Here is a 23173-nt window from a genome sequence, read left to right as displayed (position 1 = left end):
GGGGATGACGAAAAATTATGACTAAAGGATTTAAGATTTTTATGTTTTATCTGTAACTTTTATGTATTCATTATCTCAGTAAATAAAGAATTGTCTTTCTTTAAACTTTTGCCAGAATGACTGGCACAACTTTGGAAACATAACAGCCAAATTTAATGCTCAATGGTGCTTCATAATTAGATTAGATGTTTATTTTTTTATGTTTAAGGTCTACAAAACATTTAGGTTTTCATGTCTCAAATGCATTTATTTTTGAAATCTTAAAATAATTTTACATATGCATTTTTGATATTAAAATTTATAATAAATAAGGTAAGAAAAGAAATTTCTTCCATTCATTTACTTTAGACTTTACTAATATCTGGCATTCAGTCTTTCACGAGCTTTCTGGATAGTCATGATATAACTGTAATCAGACAGTTTTGATTCAAACTTGATTGTAAACATATATTCTAGTTCTAGATTCAGTAACAATATTTCATTATAAAATTTTTTCAGGCTGATGATATATTTATATTTATACTTGTCAACCAAATAGCTTGAAATTTTAAAGCTTGATCACACTCAAGATCGAGGCAAAGTGAACGGCTTTTTGTAGAACTTTGAACACTTTGAATTGCAAAGCTAAATAAAACAAGCAGAAAGTGCCTTGTACACATAAATATATATTGCTGGTGTAATAGTTTTTTTAATGTATAGTTAAATGTAGAAAGAAAAAGACTTATGTCAGTCATGGATTAGGGTTCCCAAATTTTTTAAGTCTAGGCTCATGGAACAATCATTACACTTGTTAATTTAATCAGATAAGGATAAATACATATGGAATCTCTAACTAAGGGGGTCTATGCCTTCAAGGGAAACTTTCTATGAAGAAACGTCCCATGTTTACATTTCACATTGATAAAACCATGCAAACTACCCATCTTTTGGGGATGAAACTAAGAGTGGACTACCAGTAGTCCACAGTCTTATCCACATGGCTAATGGAAGGCCAGCTCACACTTGCCAGTGATTTGTTCACACCTTTAAGAAATTCCATGACTGTTAATTCATCTTAAAGAGAGAAACTTAGGAATTCTGAGTAAAAGTTTCAAAAAGCAAATAACATTTGTCTCAAAATATATTAAAGATACAAAAGTATGAAACAATTAATGCAAAATTTCATTAACACTGTTCAAGTTAACTAATGCACGGATGAATAAATCCTAGCACATGATTAAACCATGTTAACTGTTTGAAATATTTTGTGTGCATATAGCCCACCAGCAGCCAAGGAGTAAAGCTGTTGAACACTGATAGCTTGACCTTTGATTCCAAGCAAAAGGGTTGGCTGCATTAACATAATATCAACCAGTTTCCCTTTGAAGTTCTCCATGAAGGCATCCCCTCTAGGCAGATAGACCTCATGTGCATTGCCATAATCAAATAAACTAATGAATCTGTATGCACATATGTAAAAGCAAGCAATCAGACATGGGTAAACACAAGCCCTCAAGTATATATAAGCATATGCTGAGTAAAAGAGAGATGTCTGTTAAACAAAAGAAACAATAATAATCAAACAAAATCAAAGCATATACCAAAAATAAAAATTTTATTATAAATTAAATGCTTAAATCATCTACAGTATATAATAAAGAACTCAAATTTTTCTTCAAAAGGCATGATATTTCATTGCTTTATATGAGAAATGAAAGCATGATTAGATGCCCTTTGTGTGTGAATTATTGGCTATTTAATGTTTGAATAACAAGGATAGCATTAAGTTGTGTATTACTGAATATGACTCTCATGTCAGAAATGAGAAATAAATAAATTTTCAATAACTAATCACAACTGATCAGCTTTTCTATTGCTTAAGTTATCTAGATTATTTCACTTGGTTAATTATATTTTCTTAAAGTCTTCCAAACTCTATAAAATCTACTTATTTACAGACACTCACTCCAATCTAGTTTTTCTCAAATCTTTCAATATTTTAATGTCTTAGCTTTCACTTTTGCTCCTGACTTTTATATTACTCGGCAGATGGTATGATTACTCCATCTTGGGCCCCTGACCTTTGGCTCTTTTCTCCTCAGGCCAGATATATTTCTTTTTGAAGAGGAAGTCAACTACATCCCTCTTGAAACTAAGAGTTTTTATATTATCTTATTTACTCACAAATAAAACCGCTCTCAAATATAAACTAGCGAATGTACAAGATATTCCTTAAATTTTAGGATAAATTTTAAATCAAATTCTAAGAGAATATGTGATGGTAATGGCAGTGATTCTCATTAATATGCAAAGTAAGCTGCTTAATTAAATGCAGCATTATATTGTGATATAGAAGAATTTTAGCAATGTTATTCTGTACAGTAAAATAATTAGACTTCTTCCTCTTATTCTGCAATTTCATTTATCAAACTATTCAATTATAAGATCCTATGAAATTTTAGAGCGCATATATATATATGAATTCATTTCAAGTAAAGTAGAAAGAAGAAACGATTAAAGACCTATGTGGTCAAAAATGTTGTGCATTGTGCTGCAAAATTAAGGAAATTAAAAGAAAAATTCTAGTACACACGCTAAAAAGCTGCTTAAATACTGTGGTTATGTAAAAACTTTAACATAAGCAAAATTAGTTGCAATGAAATGTGTTAAAAGAGAAAAATACAACATTTGATTATTTACAAGTAAAAATCAACAATAATAGTAAGCTATATGCTAAACTAATTAAAAGTTGGATGACTATCAGTTGAAGGATTTGTATATAGTGTAATTACTCAGTTGTATATATTGTAAAAAGCTAATTGTCTTCAGATTTATGCTGTTACTAAAAAAATGGGCCTATTTCATGACTTTAGTCTGTCTAATAGCTCTTGGACAATGAAAATTCCTTTTTTCCTTTCTTAAATTCTGAATCATTGCGACACGACAATTAGCCAGAAATTAATTAATTTCCATTCACTAGTATTTTCAAAAAAATCTTAACAGACAGTTTCACTCAAATAAGAACTCCACATAATACATCCCTCAAGAATTCAGAGTCCCACCCACTACCATAAATTACTTCACCCAAGTCTTACCGACTGATATTATTCAAAGACCCCACTGCCACTAAGAATTTTCGGACACCCTACACTTATGAGTCAGAGATGAAGAGAACATTTTGCCAACTCCCCACTAGAAAGAATGTAAGTTACTTAATACCTTTTCTGGCCTTTATATCTTCATGTACATTCACTGTTCTTACTATATTTTTTATATTATTTTTATATTATTTTTGATTTGTTTTTACAAAGTTTGCATTATTTATCTTACTTTGTAATCTTCTATGTTTATTTCAACTTTACTTTGAATTCTATTTCATAATGACAATTTCCAATCTTTAATTTTTACAAATAATATAAAACTCAAATGCATAAATATGAGGGTGTTGGGGACGGTTACTCGAGTTTTTTCGAATTTCTCTACAGAAATTCCTTTTCACTCCAAATTGAATTGGCTAAAATGCTTCATAAGAATAAGTTCTTTGAGTATCAGCATTGGTTTGTAATCCCTTCTATTCGCGGAAATATTTGGCCTGACTAGAATTGCCGGTTTGGCTTTGCCTTATAACTCGAGTAAAGACGAAACACCTTTGTATTTACGAATTTTTATTAATTATTGTTCATTGAACAGGAGTTGGTTTGTTCCCCTTGAAAAGTCAACTAATTTCCGATCAATGACAATGATTACATGTTTTAATTTTTCCTTTTACATTTGAAATTTTGTTCTTCATGATTATTTAATTCCTGTCCCCGTTAAAACATTATTAACATTTTACTTTCAAGTTACTTCAAAACATCTTTCAAAATCTAACTTACCAGTACAGATTCACTCTTTTAAAATAATTCTACTTTAATTAAACTTAGGAGATAATATAATCAATTAATCAATATTGTTTAGGAAATAAAACATAGTAAAAGTATTAACTAATTAATCGAGTTAAAATAAAATTAAGAAGCGGTAAATGGTCGATTAGCCCATTTCGAAGTTCACTATGGCACGTCAGGAAAAATATTTTTTAATGAACTTCGAACCAAGCTAACTCCATCACACATTTCGCCGAAACAGACAATTGAAACTGTACGTGACACATTTTTCAATTAATTAAATAAACTACATCAAAACCTTTAGTCTCAATTCTCTGTTCCAATTTCTCGACGCGTCCGCCTGAATTAATACATTAAAGTGTAATAAAGATAATAAATAAATAATTGAATGAAAATGCCGATGTAGTACAGAAAAAAATAAATAGCGATATGCTATTAGTCAAAATATACAAGATCTTATGGGTGGACCTGCAAGCTTAAAGAGTTACTACTTTGTAAAAGTACCGAAAATTATTTTAAATTCAAAACGGAAATGATAATAAAATAGACGAATTGAACCAAGGATCTTGCCAAGACCTAGAAAAAAATTTTTAGAGAAAAAAATTATTATTAAAAACAGACCTGGATCAATGTCGTCATCTTTGGTTAACGATGAAATTCGAAAAGGGTGGGTAAACCCTGAGCATGCTTATAGCTTTGCAACTAGCAGGATGACGTAGAAAGAGGGGAAATAACGTCACTGGGAAAGAGCCAATGTAAAGTGACTGACCGTTGGCAAAAAACCTGACTCATTACAAAGGGCACAAAAAATATACGGAAAAAGGAGAATATATGTTTGAGTAAATACACTAAATTTATACTAATCTACGGTTTCTTCCTTTTGGTTCTAATTTTATATTTACCAAATGCTTATAATATCCTTTCACACACTGCAAAATCATCCCAAACCATCTTTATTTATGTCCCCACTCAACAGGCATCTAAGAAGCAGAGCCTTTCTAGTTGGAAATTAGTGTCTCAATTTGTAGCATAAAAATGTAAACAAAATATATAACAAAATTAAACATGTTTATTTTTTAAATTAAAATAAAGACCTGGAAAATGGAATGCATCCAATATAATGTGCTTCCCCAAAATAAATAATATTTTTCCTCAAAATTTCCCACTTTAATCTATTTAACACTTTTTTTGGTAGCATAACAATATTTCAAAATATAGTTCATCAAACTCTTACTACATACCCTCACATAGGGATCACAAAGGATTGCTCTTAATTCAGAAGCTTCTGGTGGCAAATTACTGGAATTTACATGTAGGAACTCTAGTACCTGTAAATATTAGAGTACATACTAATGAATAAGGAACTTGATTTAACAACAATAATAATAATAAAATTGAATTATTTCCTGTACCCTTAATACATTAGAATTCCAATACAGTCAAAAGTCGTTAATCCGGACTCGTCGGGACTTCGGCGATTCCGGATTATCGATTATTCCGGATTATAGATCATCATTTTAAATCTCGTAAGATGGCATGCAGAAATTACAAAATTAAAAATATGAAACCGTAATTTATGAAATAAAGAACAATTATGATCTAAAGGGTATCAAAATTTTCAAAAAGAAAAAGCTTAATATTTATTTGTTTACTTTATTAAACATTTCTTTCAATGTAAGTAGCTTAAGTTGCTTCGTTTCATGTGATAATACTTTCTCTTTAATTCTATTAAACAGACATAATTTGTTGTTTAGTTCTGCTGTTCCGCTGTTCAAGTCCTATAATTGCTGTATTGAGAATACCGACTAATTTGTCAATCGAAATGTTTTCGTTTTCAGTAACCACTGTGTCACTTTCTTCACTATCGTAAGCGAATTATAATGACGAGAAACTTGATTTAAATCATAGACAAAGTACATCGAGATGAAATACTACATTTAGTAAGGAATTATGAGCCAAATAAAATAAAAACATCTGCCCTGAAGATAAGGATAGTGCTGACAGATCAACTTCCAATTCATTGCGCGCCGCGGCGTTTTCCCCCCGCCGCCGCAGAGCAGCGTGAAATTGATAAACAGATTTCGGATTTCGAAACATACTTTCACTTTGTAGATCCTTTACATATTAGTAAATATATATCGGAAATTCTATTTGACACAATTGAAAGTTCAAGCTTACTTTTATAAAATTGCTCTAACAGTCTGCAAAAAATAATAAGCCAGATCCAATTCGAAGATTAAGGCACTACGCAATCTGCAACATTAACTGAATTAGTTTTAGCTTAGCTTATACCGTCCGTTATACATTCAACGCGCATGCGTAAACGTATTATGTGCGTGCGCACACGCATATTCGCATCCGTAAAGATCTTACATGCACGCGTAAACACCTATGCGCATGCCTCAACGCGATGCATGCGCAGAAAGTTTGTAGCTTTGAGGTCCGGATTATAGATCATTCCGGATTATGGGTGTCCGAATTAATGACTTTTGACTGTAATTTGCCCCCAATTAATTCAAGAATGCCTACAATCTGCATCCTGTTTTAGAAGGTATAGAACAAAATTTTGATTTTCGATAAAATTAGAATGGCAGATTCAACAGCATTGTTTCCTTATATATAAGGAAGTAAACATTTAAATAAAATTGCACTACATTGATTGAAGAGATGAATAAATTTTATTATTGAAGTTGTTTAGCATTTTCATACTCAAATCAGTACTTTCTCTTTATAATAATCACGGATCATGAATTTCTGAAAATGTTTTGCGTTATACAAATCCGTTTTTGATACATAGTGTGCTCTGTATTAACAGTAATTTTGAATTTAAATGGTTCCCATTTAGCAAAATTTTACTTGAACACAACTTTTCAGGAGTTCATTCTTACTTATATATATCCTTCACAGCCGGTTGATATCAGTGCAATAAAGATGTAGGTTTAGATTTACAGTGAAGTGAATAGGAATAAACTTTTGAAAAGAAAAAGTTCCAAAGGTTTTTCTAGCATTAGAAAATAAAACACAGTAAACAAAACAGGCTAAAGAACACAGTAATTTTCCCATAATAAATACAAAATTTCAATTCTTGTGCTCGCACAAAGTGTAAGGGCAGAATTAGCATTAAAATTCAATTTACAGAAAAATCTTCTTGCTGGGTTTTTGTAAACAGTTTATTTATATATTTTTTCTCTTATTTAAGACTATAAAAATTACTTTAAAAATAATCTGATTGGTAAACACATAATTTTTTTATACATTAAATACTTCGATGGTTTTTTTTTAACAAAAATAGTTCTTCACTTTCCCAAAGAATTGCCTATTTAACCTCTTAACTATGTTTTCTCTTTGCACTGACATTGTTTTATGTATGTAATTATATTTACAAAATTAAGTTGCTTTGTATACAATCTTGATTAAATAATTCTTAAGGTAGGAGTTTGCTTCAGTCATTTATTGAAATACAAATAACCTAGATGTAATATAGAATAAGAAAGACACAAATTTAACCAAAAGTAAAAAAGACATGGCCAATAATCTGCCAAATTCACACAAATCTTGATCATGAGGTTTGCAAATTATCTGAATTCTATTCCATATTTACAGAATTTGTAGTGTTTATGATGAAAATGATAATGAAACTGAAAGATTAATTACACTTCTCAAGCCTACTTTAGAGTTCCAAAATTTTAACTAAAGGGACAAATTAAATTCCTTTGAGAACTTAGCTTTGGCCTCAAATTAAACTGTCAAGTTACAAAATAGGTTTTGTTAGCACCAAACAGATCAATGTTCCATTAAATTGCCATACAGATTTATATTGCCAATCACCAAACAAGTTAACTTGAAAATTATACAAATTTATAGTTTTCAAGTTGTGATTATAAAGTTAATTTGAAATTCATTTAATTTTAATATCAGATTTAGTTGCTGAGTAGCCAAATGCTATTGAAATATTTCTGCACTTTATTAACACATGACACAATTTACAAACTATTTCACAACACATTAAAACAATTATTAAGAAATCAGAATATGTGGAATATTTACATTTTTGACAAGAGAAATAATGACAAAACTAACATTCATAAGAAGGATACACCATTCACATTATGGGGTCACAGCATCAGTGTCTAATTTAGCAAATGTTAACTGATTTTTAATGCTCAACCAACAAAGAATTTTTACTTAAATTCGTATTCAACATGCTGAAATTAGTACCATTTGCTTTCTTTTATCTTAAATACCAACAGATTGTTTTTTAAAAAATAGATACTTAGGTCAAAAATTTTATGCATTAATGATTCTGGGAGTCACTTTCAAATTCAGCCAGAATAAAGCACCATTTACACATTTTTCACTATATATCACTATATACATATGTATATATTTGAAATTTCTCACTGTGTGTGTGTGTATATATATATAAAATATCCATCTTTCAAATAATAAAATAATAATAGCCCTTTAACTTCTGTTTTCATTCTAAAAATAACAGAGCAATAATTGTTCTAACTAAACTCCCTGCAGTTCTGATGAGCAATTACCGATGCAATCTGAACCCAATATCTGGACATTAATCTGTCATGTGATCTGAAATGGCATAAAAAGTAATTCATTGCAACTTCATCATCTTTCATCATTTTGAGCATATAAGCAACTTTTCAACATTCTCAGTGCAAATGACTCAAATCTGTTGAACAAATGATGTATTTACTATTGGAAAACTTCTCAAGTTTTCAATTACATGATCATTTGCTATTTATATCAATTTTGAATATAAATTCAATCAACAATTTTGAATCAATGCTAATTTAGAAACAAAATATATACATGAAATGATTTTGCTAACTTATAAGAAAATTATTCTAAACATGACGGGTGAACAAAAGAGCATAACTAAGACTCTTAGAGAATTATATAAATGCACAGAACATGATATGATAATTAATCATACATTCAAATAATAAATATCAGTAAAAGAATTTATACATATACATATAACACTCTTGTAGAAAATGTGAATATCACTCAAAAATAATATGATGTGAAAGTTGGAAGGACATTGTCAGTTTCATAGATGTGTATAAACATAAAATGCTAGATTAACTATATATCATATAAAAAAACAAAGATATTACTGTAAATGATGAACCTAAATCCAAGCATTCAAATAACCCATAAAGAAAGAAATATCCAAAACAAATAAATTTCAATAGTGAAACCAAATACTGTGCAGAACATTCTCCATGAAAGAAATTTGTTAAAGTTGTAGCAAGGCAATGGTCACTCGACAGATTTCTCAGCAAATTTTTTTAAAATTAAAAGTGTTTGAATCATTTAGGAAAACAAATTAGATAAAATTTCAAGAAAAAGAAATGCAAGTAAGCAATTATAAGCAAACAGCATTCACGGTATGTTAATAATAAAAAAATTACTCAAAACTCTATATCATATCATATCCATGAAAATTTTCTAACATGCCCAATAAAAAGGGTAATAGTCTTATATATTGATTCATAAATTTCAAATTTAGTAGAATATCAATTACACATACAGATCACTAGTTATGTTTTGCAATATGGATGCAGGCTGAAGAGTTTATGGAAATGGAATATGTTCTAACCTGATTAAAAGTAAAATATTAGGAACTTCTGTGTTGCAACTCCACATGTGGTTAAGTATTGTTCAGCATGACAGGGAAATGGCTCCTGCACTCAGAGATGATTGCACTCATCATGCCACACATTTTAGTATCAGTAGTTCTAAGGTAGGAATTTCAGTCTAAAAGATGCTTCAAAGTGAAGATGATCAGAGTCATCTGTCACAGAAGAAATAATTGCTGCTAGCACAGGGTTACTTGAGGTCTACAGACATGCAGCCTCTAACATTGGCCAATAAAGCCTATATGGGGTAGGATTTATTGGCTGAGGGCCGACAGCCTGGCCAAGCAGGCGGTCTCAAATGTCAGTGCAATGGATATTGAAGTAACAGGTTCAAAGAGAATTGCTATTCGAAGAATGAAAAAATTTTACGTTAACAAATGGAAAATACAGTGGCTCTCTTCACCTAAAGACAAAGGACTTATGGAACTAATTAAAATCACAAATAAAATGAAACGTATGAACAATATTGATGTTAATCAGGTTTTAACTGGACATGGTAGGTTTCTGTTCTATTTCAACCGATTTAATCTGCAGGAAAATAAATTATGTAATAGTTGTCAGGTTGATGGTGAAGCTAGGCATTTCGTGGTTGATTGTAGTTTAACAGCCTATTAGACAGATTTTTAACATTACTGATTTTAATGTAAATGTCATTAATTTTAAAGTTTTTAAATCATATTCTATTGCTCTAATGAAGTTTATCAATGAAAACAGGGCGCTGGTAGAAATCTTCTGTTAAAATTGAATTTTGTATTTATATGGGTTTTAGATATCTGTGGTGTTCTATGTTGCAAATTTGTGTTTATGGATTTTTTTTTTTTTTTTTTTTTGTTTGTTTGTTTGTTGGTCTGTAATTTTGTGTTAGATGTGCTTACTTATTTTTGGTTTATTATTTTTGTTTGTTGTTTTGGGGGTGCCTGGGTTACTGGCTGCCCTCATTTGTGGAGATACGGGGCCCCTTCTTTTGAGCTATGGGGACATTCGTGTCCAGGTGGGCTGAAGGGAGCGTCCAATTCTTACAGACATGCAGCCTATTGTGAAATACAGATGTGCTTGGGTATTCCAGTTCATTCAATTTATGCCATGCTGCACAACAAAATTTAAGTTAGGAAAGAGTGTTTTCTTTGTATATCCCATGTCTCAATGGCACAAATGTGTTAGGAGTCATGAAAAGCTCAATATGAGTGAAAATGGAGCATCTATCTATGATAAAAGCATGGTAACCATAAAACAAAACCTGCTTTTACTATTATTTTGGACCCATAAAAGAGCAGAGCCACTTGTGGGTGTCTGAAGCTGAAATCACAACTGTGCAAAAAACGCAAACTACGTCTACATAGGATAAAATGGTGACTGTCTTTTTCAACATCAGGGAAAATGGAAAATGTGAGGAACCAAAAAAACAGAAGACAGTTACAGTGACATCTAGTATCTGTGCACAGTTTTTTTAAGTTCTAAAAAGCACCTGTCCACTTTCAAGAATAGACAAAGAGTTCCTCCACCGAAGAATTCTTCTGCATCAATTATTTAAAATGTTCTACATTACAGTGAGTGAAACATCTTCTTTATAGTCCACAGGGTTCATAGCCACATTTTAGTTAAAAGAATAAGCACCTATAAGCACTTCTCAAGCACATTTTAAGAAAAAAAATAAGCACCTGTCTAATTACATTATACACAACTGCCTAACCTTAAAAATTAGACTTGTAATTTAAAATATGAGAAATTCAGTATTTATTAAGAGAGAATAAGCATTACCTCAACCATGGAAAATAATTACTTTTTTTAAAAAAAAATTTTAAATACCAGTTCAATTTACAGAACTAGTTTACAATGAGAGGGAAAAAACTATGCAGAACTAAACTATATTACAAGATTTAATGATGAAATTTCAGTTCAAAATACAGAAAATAAATAATAATAAGGCATATTTATTGCATTCGCTTGGAACCTAATAATAAATACAATTTATATTGATATTTAAATATTTAAAATCTAAATTCTGAACATTTTCTAATTTTTCATTCTATATCAGTTTTCCCTTAACAGATATTGCAAGCAAAGTAATTTAAGTAAAAAAGAGGAACATTTCTGAAATCAGAAGACAGAAATTAGCTTCATGCAGTCATCCTTTAACAGTAAAAGCTTAACTAACCCGCATACTTGGAAATTGGCGAATATTCGGACAGTCGAGCGTAACTTGAAAAAGAGGAGCAGAGGGGGGTAGACTGTAGACTCTTTAGATTTTTTCGCTAAATAAATACTTTTGACATTTCGATATGTGCATCATATAAAAATAAACCAATGGAACTAAAAAATATTCTGCTTAGCAAGCACAGTAAAACTCTTTTAAGCGTTCATAAACAAATCTCGGACAGAACATCAAAATTAATTATCTCTGCAAAATATCGTAAATGTTATTGCACAATACGTGTGTCGTAATTCTTCCCTACGTGATATTACACAATCGGAATCAACAGCTGCCGGTATTGGGAGAATAAAGAACTAAATAACTGGGTGTTTTTCATTCTAATTTTCAACAGACGGCGTTAAATTTCCGGAATAGAATAATTCTTCGCTTGGGTTGGTAGACCGCAGAACTTTTAGTCTCCAGATTGGAAAGTGACAAAAAAAAAAAAAAAAAAAAAAAAAAGCCTGTTGCTTGTTTTGCAGCAAACTGTAAAACTTTCAATATTCGAGATTTTGCGGAGAAAGGGGAGAACCTCCCAATCTTCGTAATGTATAATGTATTGGCCAAAAAAATGAAATTATTTTGACTATTCGATTACTTTCCCTTTATTTAAGCCATTCCGAATATTATTCCTTAGAAAGCTAATCTGTGTTAAAGCACAACCATTTTTGGAAGTTTACTATACTTCAGCTGTTACTGCAACTATGTTATTATAAACATTCATACATATGCTCATAATATAAGCATAATGATCATAATAAACACGAATATGAACTGACCAAGCGGATCGAGAATGCAAACTATTAAGATCTTGATAGAAATTCAAACGTGTGTAGTATTTGGTTGGGAGGAAAAGAATGCCGAATGTACTGGAATTTTCTACTGCTTTCGCAATTCTTTGACCAATAGAACGACGGGCAGCTGTCTGTACTATTCGTGCACACCAAAGGTTATGATAATGCAGAGAAAGGGGGAAAAGCTATTTCCGGGAGTATGATTCACTATCTGACATTCCATATTAGGTAGAAAAGTTGTTTTAGTTTCGGCTTTGGTACAGGGGAAAAATAGCGCGTTCATTTAAAAAAAAGCACTAAAAGCAAAAAATAAGCACTAAAAACAAAAACAAAAACAAAATAAGGGCTTTAAAGAAAAAGTAAGCACCTATAAGGGCCTTTATATTTTATTTTCAAATATAAGGACTCATAAGCACTTATAAGGACCACTACGAACCCTGGTCCAGATCTCACCGGATGTTACTTCCCATTATTCCCATAAAAAGCGAGATGAATGGAGGTAGTTTTCCAAGAAAGTGTACTTTCTATGAAAATAAGATGATAAATGTGGCCAGCTTTCTGATGAACATGGTGGAGATGGTTTAACCCTACGTGGCATGACTACCTTTATCTGGTCATGAATTTTTTTTTTTTTACTTGATATATGTTAAATTACAATTTAACATTTCCATTGAAAATAATGCTAAAAATAATCAGTTATGTATAGTGGAAATAAGCCTAAATCTCATTTGCATTAATGTTTTTTTATGAAGTTTTCTTGAAATTAAAATATCTCAGAAAGGAATCAAGACGGACGAATCAAAAATAATCGCCATTCAAAAGTATCCGCCGCCAAATACGGCGAAGAAGCTGTCTTCTTTTCTAGGACTCTGTTCATATTATAGGTCCTTTATAAAAGACTTTGCAACTATTGCTGAACCACTGTTAAAATTAAAAAGGAAAAGGCAAGATTCTCGTGGACGGCCGAAGCCAATAGTGCGTTTGAAAAATTAAAACAAGCGTTAACAAAAACCCCTCTTTTGAAATTTTCTGAGAACGACGAGAATTTAGAAATTTCAGCAGATGCTTCGTATTATGCGGTAGGAGCAGTACTTTCCCAAAATCAGCAGCAGGTGGCATTTTTTAGTAGAACTTTAAATTAAACTCAAAGAAATTATTAAGCGACTGAGAGAGAGGCACTTGCAGTTCTGTTAGCAGTGCAGAAATTCCGAGTCTATTTTGGGAGTGCGCCAGTAACAGTGTATTCTGATCATGCGGCGGTAACTATGTTTTTTGTTTATGCAAATTGTCTTGCTAACACCCAAGTATTTAAATTGTGGCTTTTTGCCAAGAGTTAGAGGAGAGAGAGGAGATTTAGGAAGCAAGTTGCTTGCCACTGCAGTTTTACGAGTTTTCACTTGGTTGCTGGTTGCCTTTAAAGCCAGAGGTTTAGCCCACTTGATATTTGAAAATGTATTGTAGTTTCAGCAGCTCGGCGTACTACATACATACCCCCTTTTAAATAACGGCCAGTCTTAGTGCAAGACATCCTGCTTGTGTCATCTGTTACACACAAATCTTGAACATAGCTTGAGTAAGCTCCCTGTTCCTAAACAGGACACATCATGTTTCCAAAGCAAATCAAGATAAACACAAGTCCTGACAACATCAGCAATAACAATTAGTATATGAAAAAAGCAGATGATGATACAGAGACTGATCCATGACACTGTTGGAATTTCTTATTTTTGTACATAACATCAAAGATCAACAGCTTCGCAAACTTGGATTTATTAGGCCAGATAATATTACAGATATGAAAAGTATGAATTACTGCTTAATGAAAATAGTGCTCTGGTAAGGTACGCTAAGACAGGAATTTTGAATCCTGAGCAGGCAAGATTTGGATTTCTATTTGCTATGTGCTTCCAAGATCTGAACTTAAACTTCTTGAATATTTAAAGCAGTGTTTATTAGCCTGTGTTGTAATCTGTGTAAATTTTAAATCTGTTGTAAAATTTTAAACTCTGGACATACATATTAATATTTTGTTTCCTTTCCAAATTCTAATTCTTTCCTAATTCAGTGAAATGAAATCAAGAAAATCCAAAGAAACAGACTTGAACGATTTGCGAGTCAATGTGTCAATTTATAAATCATATCTTAGCATCTACGCAAACAAATCAAGTGCAGACTGAATTTCTTACGCTAAATCAAAAGAAGGCTATCTAACTAAATTTAAATCCAGTTTTGACGAAGAACACTTCAAAAAATGGAAAGATGAACAACTGCCTTATCCTTATTATCTCACATATCTTTTCTCATTTCCCTAAAATGCACCTTTTGAAAGGATTTCAGAGCAACTGATTTCAAGTGCTGCAATTCTGCAGAGACACCATACTGTCATAAATGTCCATCTTTCAATCAAGACTCAAACCCATATAGTATGGTTTTCAGCCAAGGAATGTTGGGAATCATTCTTTTCAAGAAAAAAGTCACAGAATTCATTACACGAAAACATATGAGGGCCATTTACCTTATGAGCTTATGTTTTATAAAAAGAGTCTAAGGGAAAATTGCTCATATTTATGTTGTAAATGGGAGAAACCCAATTAGCTTATAAAGTAAAGGGGAGTTAAACTGAGGATCTACTACAGGGTGAATCTGAACAAGTGGGCAGAACTTTAGGGGGTGATAGACGACAGCTTTATGTGCAATATTCGTCCTAGAATGTATGTTCAGTACACAAGCGATGAGAAGTTAAAGTGTAGTTTTCCACTGTCACAGTTAAAGAATTAACACAAGAATGAGATGAGATACTTCAGAAAACATTTTATTAACAGGAATGTAACTGATGTATACTGCACACACATACCCCCTCCTCCCAAAAAAAAGAGAGAGAGAGAGAGGGGACAGTTCTACATCTCCCATTCTACTGGGCCAATTGATTAAATTCAAATAGCGTTTTTCATGTCTCGAAAGCACGACTTAGGATATATATTAGATTTGTATATAACATCATTTTCTCATAGGTATTTTGACACAAAATCGGTCTTTTTCTGATATGACATGCCAAATCTTTTCCATATTTCAATTCCACAACTCAAATTATGCCTAAATATTAAATTTTGTAAAATTTGGTGCAAAATTTACGGAAAAATTCAAAAATTTATCTTTGCATATTTTTTCAGTTTTTGCCAAGAAAAATTTACTTGGTGAACTTCTTAGTTTATAGCAACCTATTTTCCTTTTCTTTTTTTCATTGCCTGAGGAGTGGGGAAAAAGTCATCCTTCAACATCCAAAGATTTTAACAAAGTGCCTAAACCACATTTGGTTAAAAAACAAGATGCCAAATTTCAAAATGCTCGAATATGTAAATTCATGTATATCTTAGAACATTTTGAAAAAAAAAAAAAAAAAAACTAATTTTTTGCATGTGTGCCTAGAAATAAATCTACTTTAAGACAATGTTAAAAATTTTATATACAAAAACTTCTTTGAAAAATTTTTAAAAATATATTTAAAAATAAATCATAAAAAAATGTGCGAATTATATTTGGATTAAGCATAAATTTCAAATTTTGGAAGAAGGAATCAAGCAAGATTAATAAAAGAAGAGAGATTAATAAATATAAATCAAATTCAATTAACAATGATGAGCTAATTTTTTAAAAACTACTACTGCGATTTTTACAAAACTTGGCAGTTTGGCATAATATGAATGATAAAATCGAAATATAGAAAAAAATTGACATAAAAAAATCAGATTTTGTGTCAAAATACCGATGCTAGAATGATACGAATCTAATATATATCCTAAGGTGTGCTTTCGAAACATGAAAAACTCAAGTTGAATTTTGTCAATTGGCCCAGTACAGCGGGAGATATAGAACTGTCCCATTTTTTCCCCCACAAAGTACATGGAAATTGCTCAAAGCTGTAATGCAGGCTTCACACCTGCAGGATAGGGACTAATGCACATTTGTGAAGACACCAGGCATTTCCCAAGTATCGCCATCAACAACAATGATCCTGGCGACTAGATCCACATTAGTTTCAAAGGAGCACTCATGGATTAGACTTTTCATATGGCTCCACAGTAAAAAGCCCAAACACGAGAGATCTGATGATCTTGGTGGCCAAGCTATGGGACCACCTCGACCAATCCATTGCGCTGGAACTTCAGTGGTTTGTATAACCAGCTATTCTCTTGGCAATCCACGGTAGAAAATGCTGTTGGGTGCGAGGACTGACCCTTTTTATACCATTTACAATGCCACCTAGAGGCTCGTCATTTGCATTCCGACCATATATTATATGACGAATATTGCTTGTATAGCTACCTTCTATCACTTCCTAAATTTTGCTCACTTCAGATTCACGCTGTATAAGCATTCTCCAGTTTTAGCAACTGGATAGCTGAGGCATAGATTGGAAAATAGGAATAGTCTTGATGAATGCTGTTGATATAACGTCAGCAGCATGTGATTGTTTACTTCATAGTACCTCACTATCAGCATCTAACAGTGTACCTTAAATTAAGCAGTTAGTCATATTTATCAAAAAGGCATTAATCTGACCTTTTAATAGAGGATGACACACATAAAACCAGCTAGTATCCCTACAACAAGCATCAACCTATTGCAATTCTTTTCTCTTTTTCCCTTTTTTTAATAGACTACATCTCTCTTCTTCACATGGTTTTGCATCAATGTCTTCATGGCTTTTGTACTGACAGTGGTAAAATTCATAATAATCGCAACAATGAAGCAAGTGGGATGAGTTAGTTATTTGTCTATACATATATGTGGACCAGTTTCAGTAATTCATTTTGAAACTTCAAAAATATCCCCTCATTCTTTTGAATGGAAAGATTACAATAATCTAAAGTGAATGTCAAAAAGTTATAGAGGTAGAAAAATTATAAACAATAAAATGTTTCTTACTTATCATTATTATATCTTCATTTTCAATAAAGCTATAAACTGCAGAAAGAAAAACTGCATAACTTACAAATGAAATTTTTAATAAATGCACAGATGTAATAAAATAAAATGCTTACTTCTCTAGCTGCAGGTAAGGCATCTGACACAGGACACCTGGCAGGACTGTATAATCGTGAACTTATCCTATCATACAGCTGAAACATATAACTTCATTACAGATGAAAACATTATAACATATTTTATAATTTATGCAATTCACAGAAAACAGAATTTCAAAATAGCAAGTTCTGATTTGCAGGCATAATAGATTTTCAAACTGCACAGATTGGCTTATCAGAGAGTTTCCTTTACATAGAACATAATTCTCTGTTTCTATACTTAACAGCTCAGTTAAAGGTTAAAGAAAAAGCAGTCTGTAATACGGAAAATATTTTTTTTCCCTAAAATTGTCAGCAAAAAATGCAATTCAACATTGAACCTTTAGTCTCACATACTTCAGAGCATTATCACCGACAAATCAAATTTGAAAATCAAAATCAGTACTAACCAGAAAAACATTAATCAGAAACAGCTTACAATAAGAAACTACAAAAGAAATAACTAAAACTTACATATTTTCACTAATTAATATCTTTTCTAATAGAGATTTTGAAAGTCCACTTAAGAAGATAGAGATTATTTAAGGAATGATTATTAGTTACAGCTTCCTATGAATCTGGTATTAAATAATTTGAAGCAATAGTTCTTAGCATGTACATGTGGAAATAATTAGCTTAAGGCAAATCACAAGACCACATGACAAGTAACAATATTCTAAAAAATAATGCTTATATACACTAACTGTTGATAACTCCAAAATGAAAATAACACTGTTAAAGCTAAAACAGTAAATGTCAAATATATAGTGCAGAAATTTGAGAAAGGTGGCTACAACTTCATTTACTTAAATATTAATCATTGACAACAATTACAGAGCTCCTTAAAATAAAAAATTGAATTATATGACAGCAATTCTATAACATGTTAAAATTAAATGCCCCTTAAGAAGTATAAGTTTTATTTACTAAAATATTTATTTTGCTTTGATTACTTAATAACAAAAAGTTCTGTACCCTTATCAGTAAAATTTGTAGATATTTGGGGCCATTTTCTAACCTTTCTACCAGTTAACCAACTTAAATTTTTACTGTGAACTCGCGTTCTTAATTAACCTTCTAAAACCGGGCCGAAATTCTTATAATATAGCCTTCAGACCAGCGCGATCCAAAACACTTCTACCCTCTCTTTCACATTTTCCTAATGAGAAAAGTCGTTAGTCCCCTCCATGGATGCAATAAAATTTACATGTTTGTCGGCGCTGTTCCATAGTAGATGGGTTGCTAGATTTGCGATTTTTTCGATGATTATTTTGCTTTCATTTAAATGAAGTTCTAAAGAAATTCTATTTAGAACAAAATGTACGCAATGTTTATATTTCATTTACTAGTTCTGATCATTCTTCGCAATAATTTGTGAATTTTATAACTTTGTTTTCACACTTCATTTATATTCGTATATTTTTGCATTAGAAATTAGACAACAAAAACAAAATTTTACAAAATATAATAAATATGAACTAGCTTTGTAAGTCTGCAGGTTGGAATGCAATTTTTAATAACATATTTTCATTAACAAAATAATGGTAATGATTAATTTAATGAAATAATAATATTTATTACTATTAAATGATTAGAATGAGATTCAATACAATTAAGATTTTGAGATGAACTTACAGCAATAATAAAGCTTTACATAACAGTAACAGAGCATTAAATCTGCTTTTTTCAATAATTTTGTTATTATAATATAAAAAAGAAAATCATAGATACATTGGTTGCATTTCATCATTTAACTTTAACAAATATTACATTGGACTATCAGGTAAAGGAGGTATATCTTTAACAAGAATTTTTCTTTGTAAAATTGGCTTTTGTTTATGTTAGCAGAGAAAAAAAAAATCTGTGACCTATACATGCAATCATCAAAAGTATTTTTTAATACAGTTTTAAATGTTTACCAAGAATTATACATCAACTTCCTTTCATAGACAGAAATTTCATCTAAAACCATCGTTATATCCAAAGGTTGAAGTCTATTTCATTTTCAACGAATATTTTATTTGCACATAATATATTTTCTAATTTATTTTAGAAAGAGTAATTTTTCCCGTTTTCAAAAGAATAAAGGCATACTGGGTGATGACACTAGTAGTCTGTTTTTCATATTTCTTCCAGTAATGAAAATGATTGCCCTGGAATATTTTCAAAGCAAAATTAAGAAAATTGTTTACGCCAAATTTTGCATAATGTATCTTCTCGTGTATTTTTTATTTAAAGTGTGAAATTTTCAATTTGAAAAATAAAAAATCATGAATGAACATTCTCATGACTTAATTCATGAGAAATAACTTTGAAATGCAATAATTCCATCGTAATATGAAATAGTGGAGAATAGTGCAATACAGCTTATTTATTCACAAATAATCCCCACATATGCCTAATTTATGTACTGTCGATTGAGAAATATAGGTTAGTAAATTGAACTGATCATTTCAATACTTTTTCTTTATCAATTTTTTTAGAGTAACTTCAGTAGCGCGGTAAAGGTGGCTGAACACTTGTAGTTCGCTCAGGTTTGAATCCCAGCTAAAGGGTTGGATTCATGGTTTTTGTGTAACGTAAATACAAGCCAGCTTCCCTTAGAAAGTCCTCCGTGAAGGCATTCATCCCTTTATACAGGTAATTGTTGTGTGCTTTGATGTAATTCAGTAAGCGAACAAAATTAATCCAATCAAACCTGGAGAACGGGTTAATTACATGTGGAGTTTTCCATCAGGAACGTAAATGCGAGCAATTTTCTCTTAAAAAGGTTTACATGGAAGCATCCCACCCTTAAGCAGATAGCGTTCGCGTGCTTTTCCGTAATCCAATCCTAATTCTCATATTTTTAATAGTAAGTTGACATACACCTTATTACAGACAAAATAACATTCCTTTTTTAAAGATAAATTTTTTATTAACTTGTCTGAATTCCCTTCATCTCATGAGGAGTATAAGAATTTCAGCAAATAAAACTGGCCGAAATTTTATGCAAAGTAACTCATGTTTTGATTCAATTTAGTAGAAGTTACGTGAGCTTTAATGATATTTAAATACTTTTTGGTAGATGCCATCCTAAAAGAGGGTCTAAAGATAAATTGGTTTTATTTAATTTACAATGAATGAAAATTATTCAAAGCAACAATTGGATGAAATTATTGAAATCATTGACTGAATGAAAATCACAAAAACTATTATGCATGAAATTGTCTCTTATTTATCTCCTCATAAATCAGACAAAATTGCCTATATAATAGAAGCACTTTGAAAGAGTTAACAGTTCTTAAGGGTTTTATGCACTCCAAAAAAAAAAAAAAAGGGGGGTAAAAATAACATCTTATTATTCATAAGTATAAAAAGGAAGTAAACAATAAAAGTGGTTTATCTATTTTCTAGAAGGGCATTAAATCTAAAATATTAATCTAATCTTATTTGCTATGATTAAAAAGCATAAAATTTGGTAAGCTTAAACAGCGTGCAAAATCGCTGACGTTTTAATCATAGCAAAAGTTAGTACTAAAAAAGTTAGCACTGAAATTATTACACAGTGCTCTAATGTTTGAGAAAGAGATGGCTTCTATTTGATTTTACCTGCGGTTTTTGCCAAAATGTAGCCAAACTGATAAGAAGATGGAAACAATGTGTAGCCAGCAGCTATTCTGAGCAGCAACAATGGACCACCCAGATATCTACAGATAGGTTATTCTCTAAAATAGGGAGGGGGTGGCTGGTATGACAGTTGTAGCACAACTGCATTAAAGAAAGTTATTTTCCTGGTACAACTGCTTTACCGCCGGGTTTAGAAATTTAAGGTCTGTTTTATCTGTCTCCGTATGGTATGGGCTCTATCGCTACAAAACAACCCTTTCAGTTTAGGGATAAAAAATAGGGATAATTTTGTGTATTACCTAAACATTTCTTTAAAATAGCCAGAATTTTCAACAGATACAGAGCTTTTTATAATGGTTTGGAATCCTACCTTCTCATTATGTCTACTTATTATTTGATACAAGAAGGAAAATATTATACAAATGAAGAAATTCTTAAGATAAATATTAATACAAATAAGCAACAACTTTTTTCTATTTAGTTGGTTTCTTTCTGCAGTTTAATTAAATTTTGTTCAACATTAACAAAGTATTATCGCTGAAGAAAAAATAACCGGAATTGTAATGTTCATGTAGCAGTAACTACAGAGAATACAATGCAGTTTTAGTGCTAATTACACATTTCTGCTGCAGTGTTAATATATACAGTGCCCTCCAAAAGTTAAGGAACAGCATTTTTTTCAAAGCTAACCACTACAAAAATGTCAGTGAAGTTTAAATTCACAGTTCATATGCATGAGAGTAACAAAGTTTAAGAAAATATATGCAATAAAACAGTAGCTACCAATTTTATTTTACAGAAATGAATACTTATATAGCAGTTGGAGAAAAAATGCAAAAATTATAATTTTTGTTCCCGAGTGTTGATTTTCAGTTGTTATTGCAGTTTCAAGGACAATATCCAGAAGATCAATGGCCAGGAGAAGTCGTTTGTCCGATTTGTTGAGGTGGTGGGCGATCAGATGGATGGAAATGGGAATGTCACAAGCTGATGCTGCTAGACATCTCAATGTCTCTCCAACTATGGAATCAGTTTGAATCCAGAGATTCTGTGTCTAGAAGACCTGTTCCAGGCAGACCTAGATTTATGACACCTGCAGGAGACCGTTATTTAGCTCTTTCAGCCCAAAGGAGGAGTAACCTTACTGAGCCTCAGCTCATGGCAGATCATTTAGTGGCAAGAGGACTAAGAATCCAGAGCTGAATTCAATACACATCTTTGGGACTATCTTGGGAGACAGGTTGCTGTTTTAATTCCTCTTCCAAGGTCGTTAGATGAGTTTTAACAAGGATTACTGCGTGGCTGGTCATTGCTTCCCATTTCACTGACTGACAACTTAAAACACTGCTGTCACCAACGTATAGGGATAGACACATTCCTTATTAGAACCTACTTTTGTAGTGTTACCGCCCCATTTTTCCTCTAAAAACTGTGATATACTGTTTCTCCAAGACTGGATTTTTCTGCCAAGAGTGCAACTTTTTGTTGTAATTCATGTTTGTGTTGCACTTTAGAAACATTCTATGTCGAATTCATTAAAGAACTGTTTAGTGAACATGTCCTGTAAATTTCTTCTTTCTATGCTGCTTTATTCTCAGACACAAAAACATGCTGTTCCTTAACTTTTGGAGGGCAGTGTAATAACATAGCTTTGGTAATGTAGAATGCATAGACAATAAGGTAAACACAGCAGTGCTGTAGTGCCCAAAATAACTAGTACTTGTTTACCACAAATAATACAGTGGTTGATTATGCGAGACAGAATTCCAACAAAGCTCCAGCCAGCAATAATTGCATGCATATTTGGTGCAGTTTATGCATTTAATTTTTCATTTATTTACTACTATATCTAACAAAGCTACAATACTCAGTGTGAAGATATCGCAGAATTATGACGTCCACAAATGGGAAAAAGGGTTCTGCAAAAATATCGGTCTTCCAACATTTAGTGAATTTGGGGATGAATGTACACTGCTCAAAAAAAAAAAAA

The 23173-nt window shown here is 31.5% G+C and overlaps 1 protein-coding gene across 1 annotated transcript in view; it reads right to left on the bottom strand.

Moving 5' to 3' along the window:
* Window positions 1-23173, bottom strand: part of LOC118183902 (peripheral plasma membrane protein CASK-like) — a 367998-nt gene that overhangs the window by 165556 nt on the left and 179269 nt on the right. The window contains exons 11-12 of the mRNA XM_085807886.1: window positions 17554-17631; window positions 5105-5191 (exon numbers count right to left, since the gene is read on the bottom strand). Of these exons, the coding sequence (XP_085664012.1) occupies window positions 5105-5191; window positions 17554-17631 (165 nt within the window). The remainder of the gene's footprint in view (window positions 1-5104; window positions 5192-17553; window positions 17632-23173) is intronic.

Source organism: Stegodyphus dumicola, chromosome X1 (assembly GCF_044657685.1).
Source record: "Stegodyphus dumicola isolate Sdum_Otavi_A_Nest chromosome X1, ASM4465768v1".
In the NCBI taxonomy this organism is placed as follows: domain Eukaryota; kingdom Metazoa; phylum Arthropoda; class Arachnida; order Araneae; family Eresidae; genus Stegodyphus; species Stegodyphus dumicola.
Note: the sequence above shows the minus strand (reverse complement) of the source record. Positions and strands in the feature narration are given on the sequence as shown.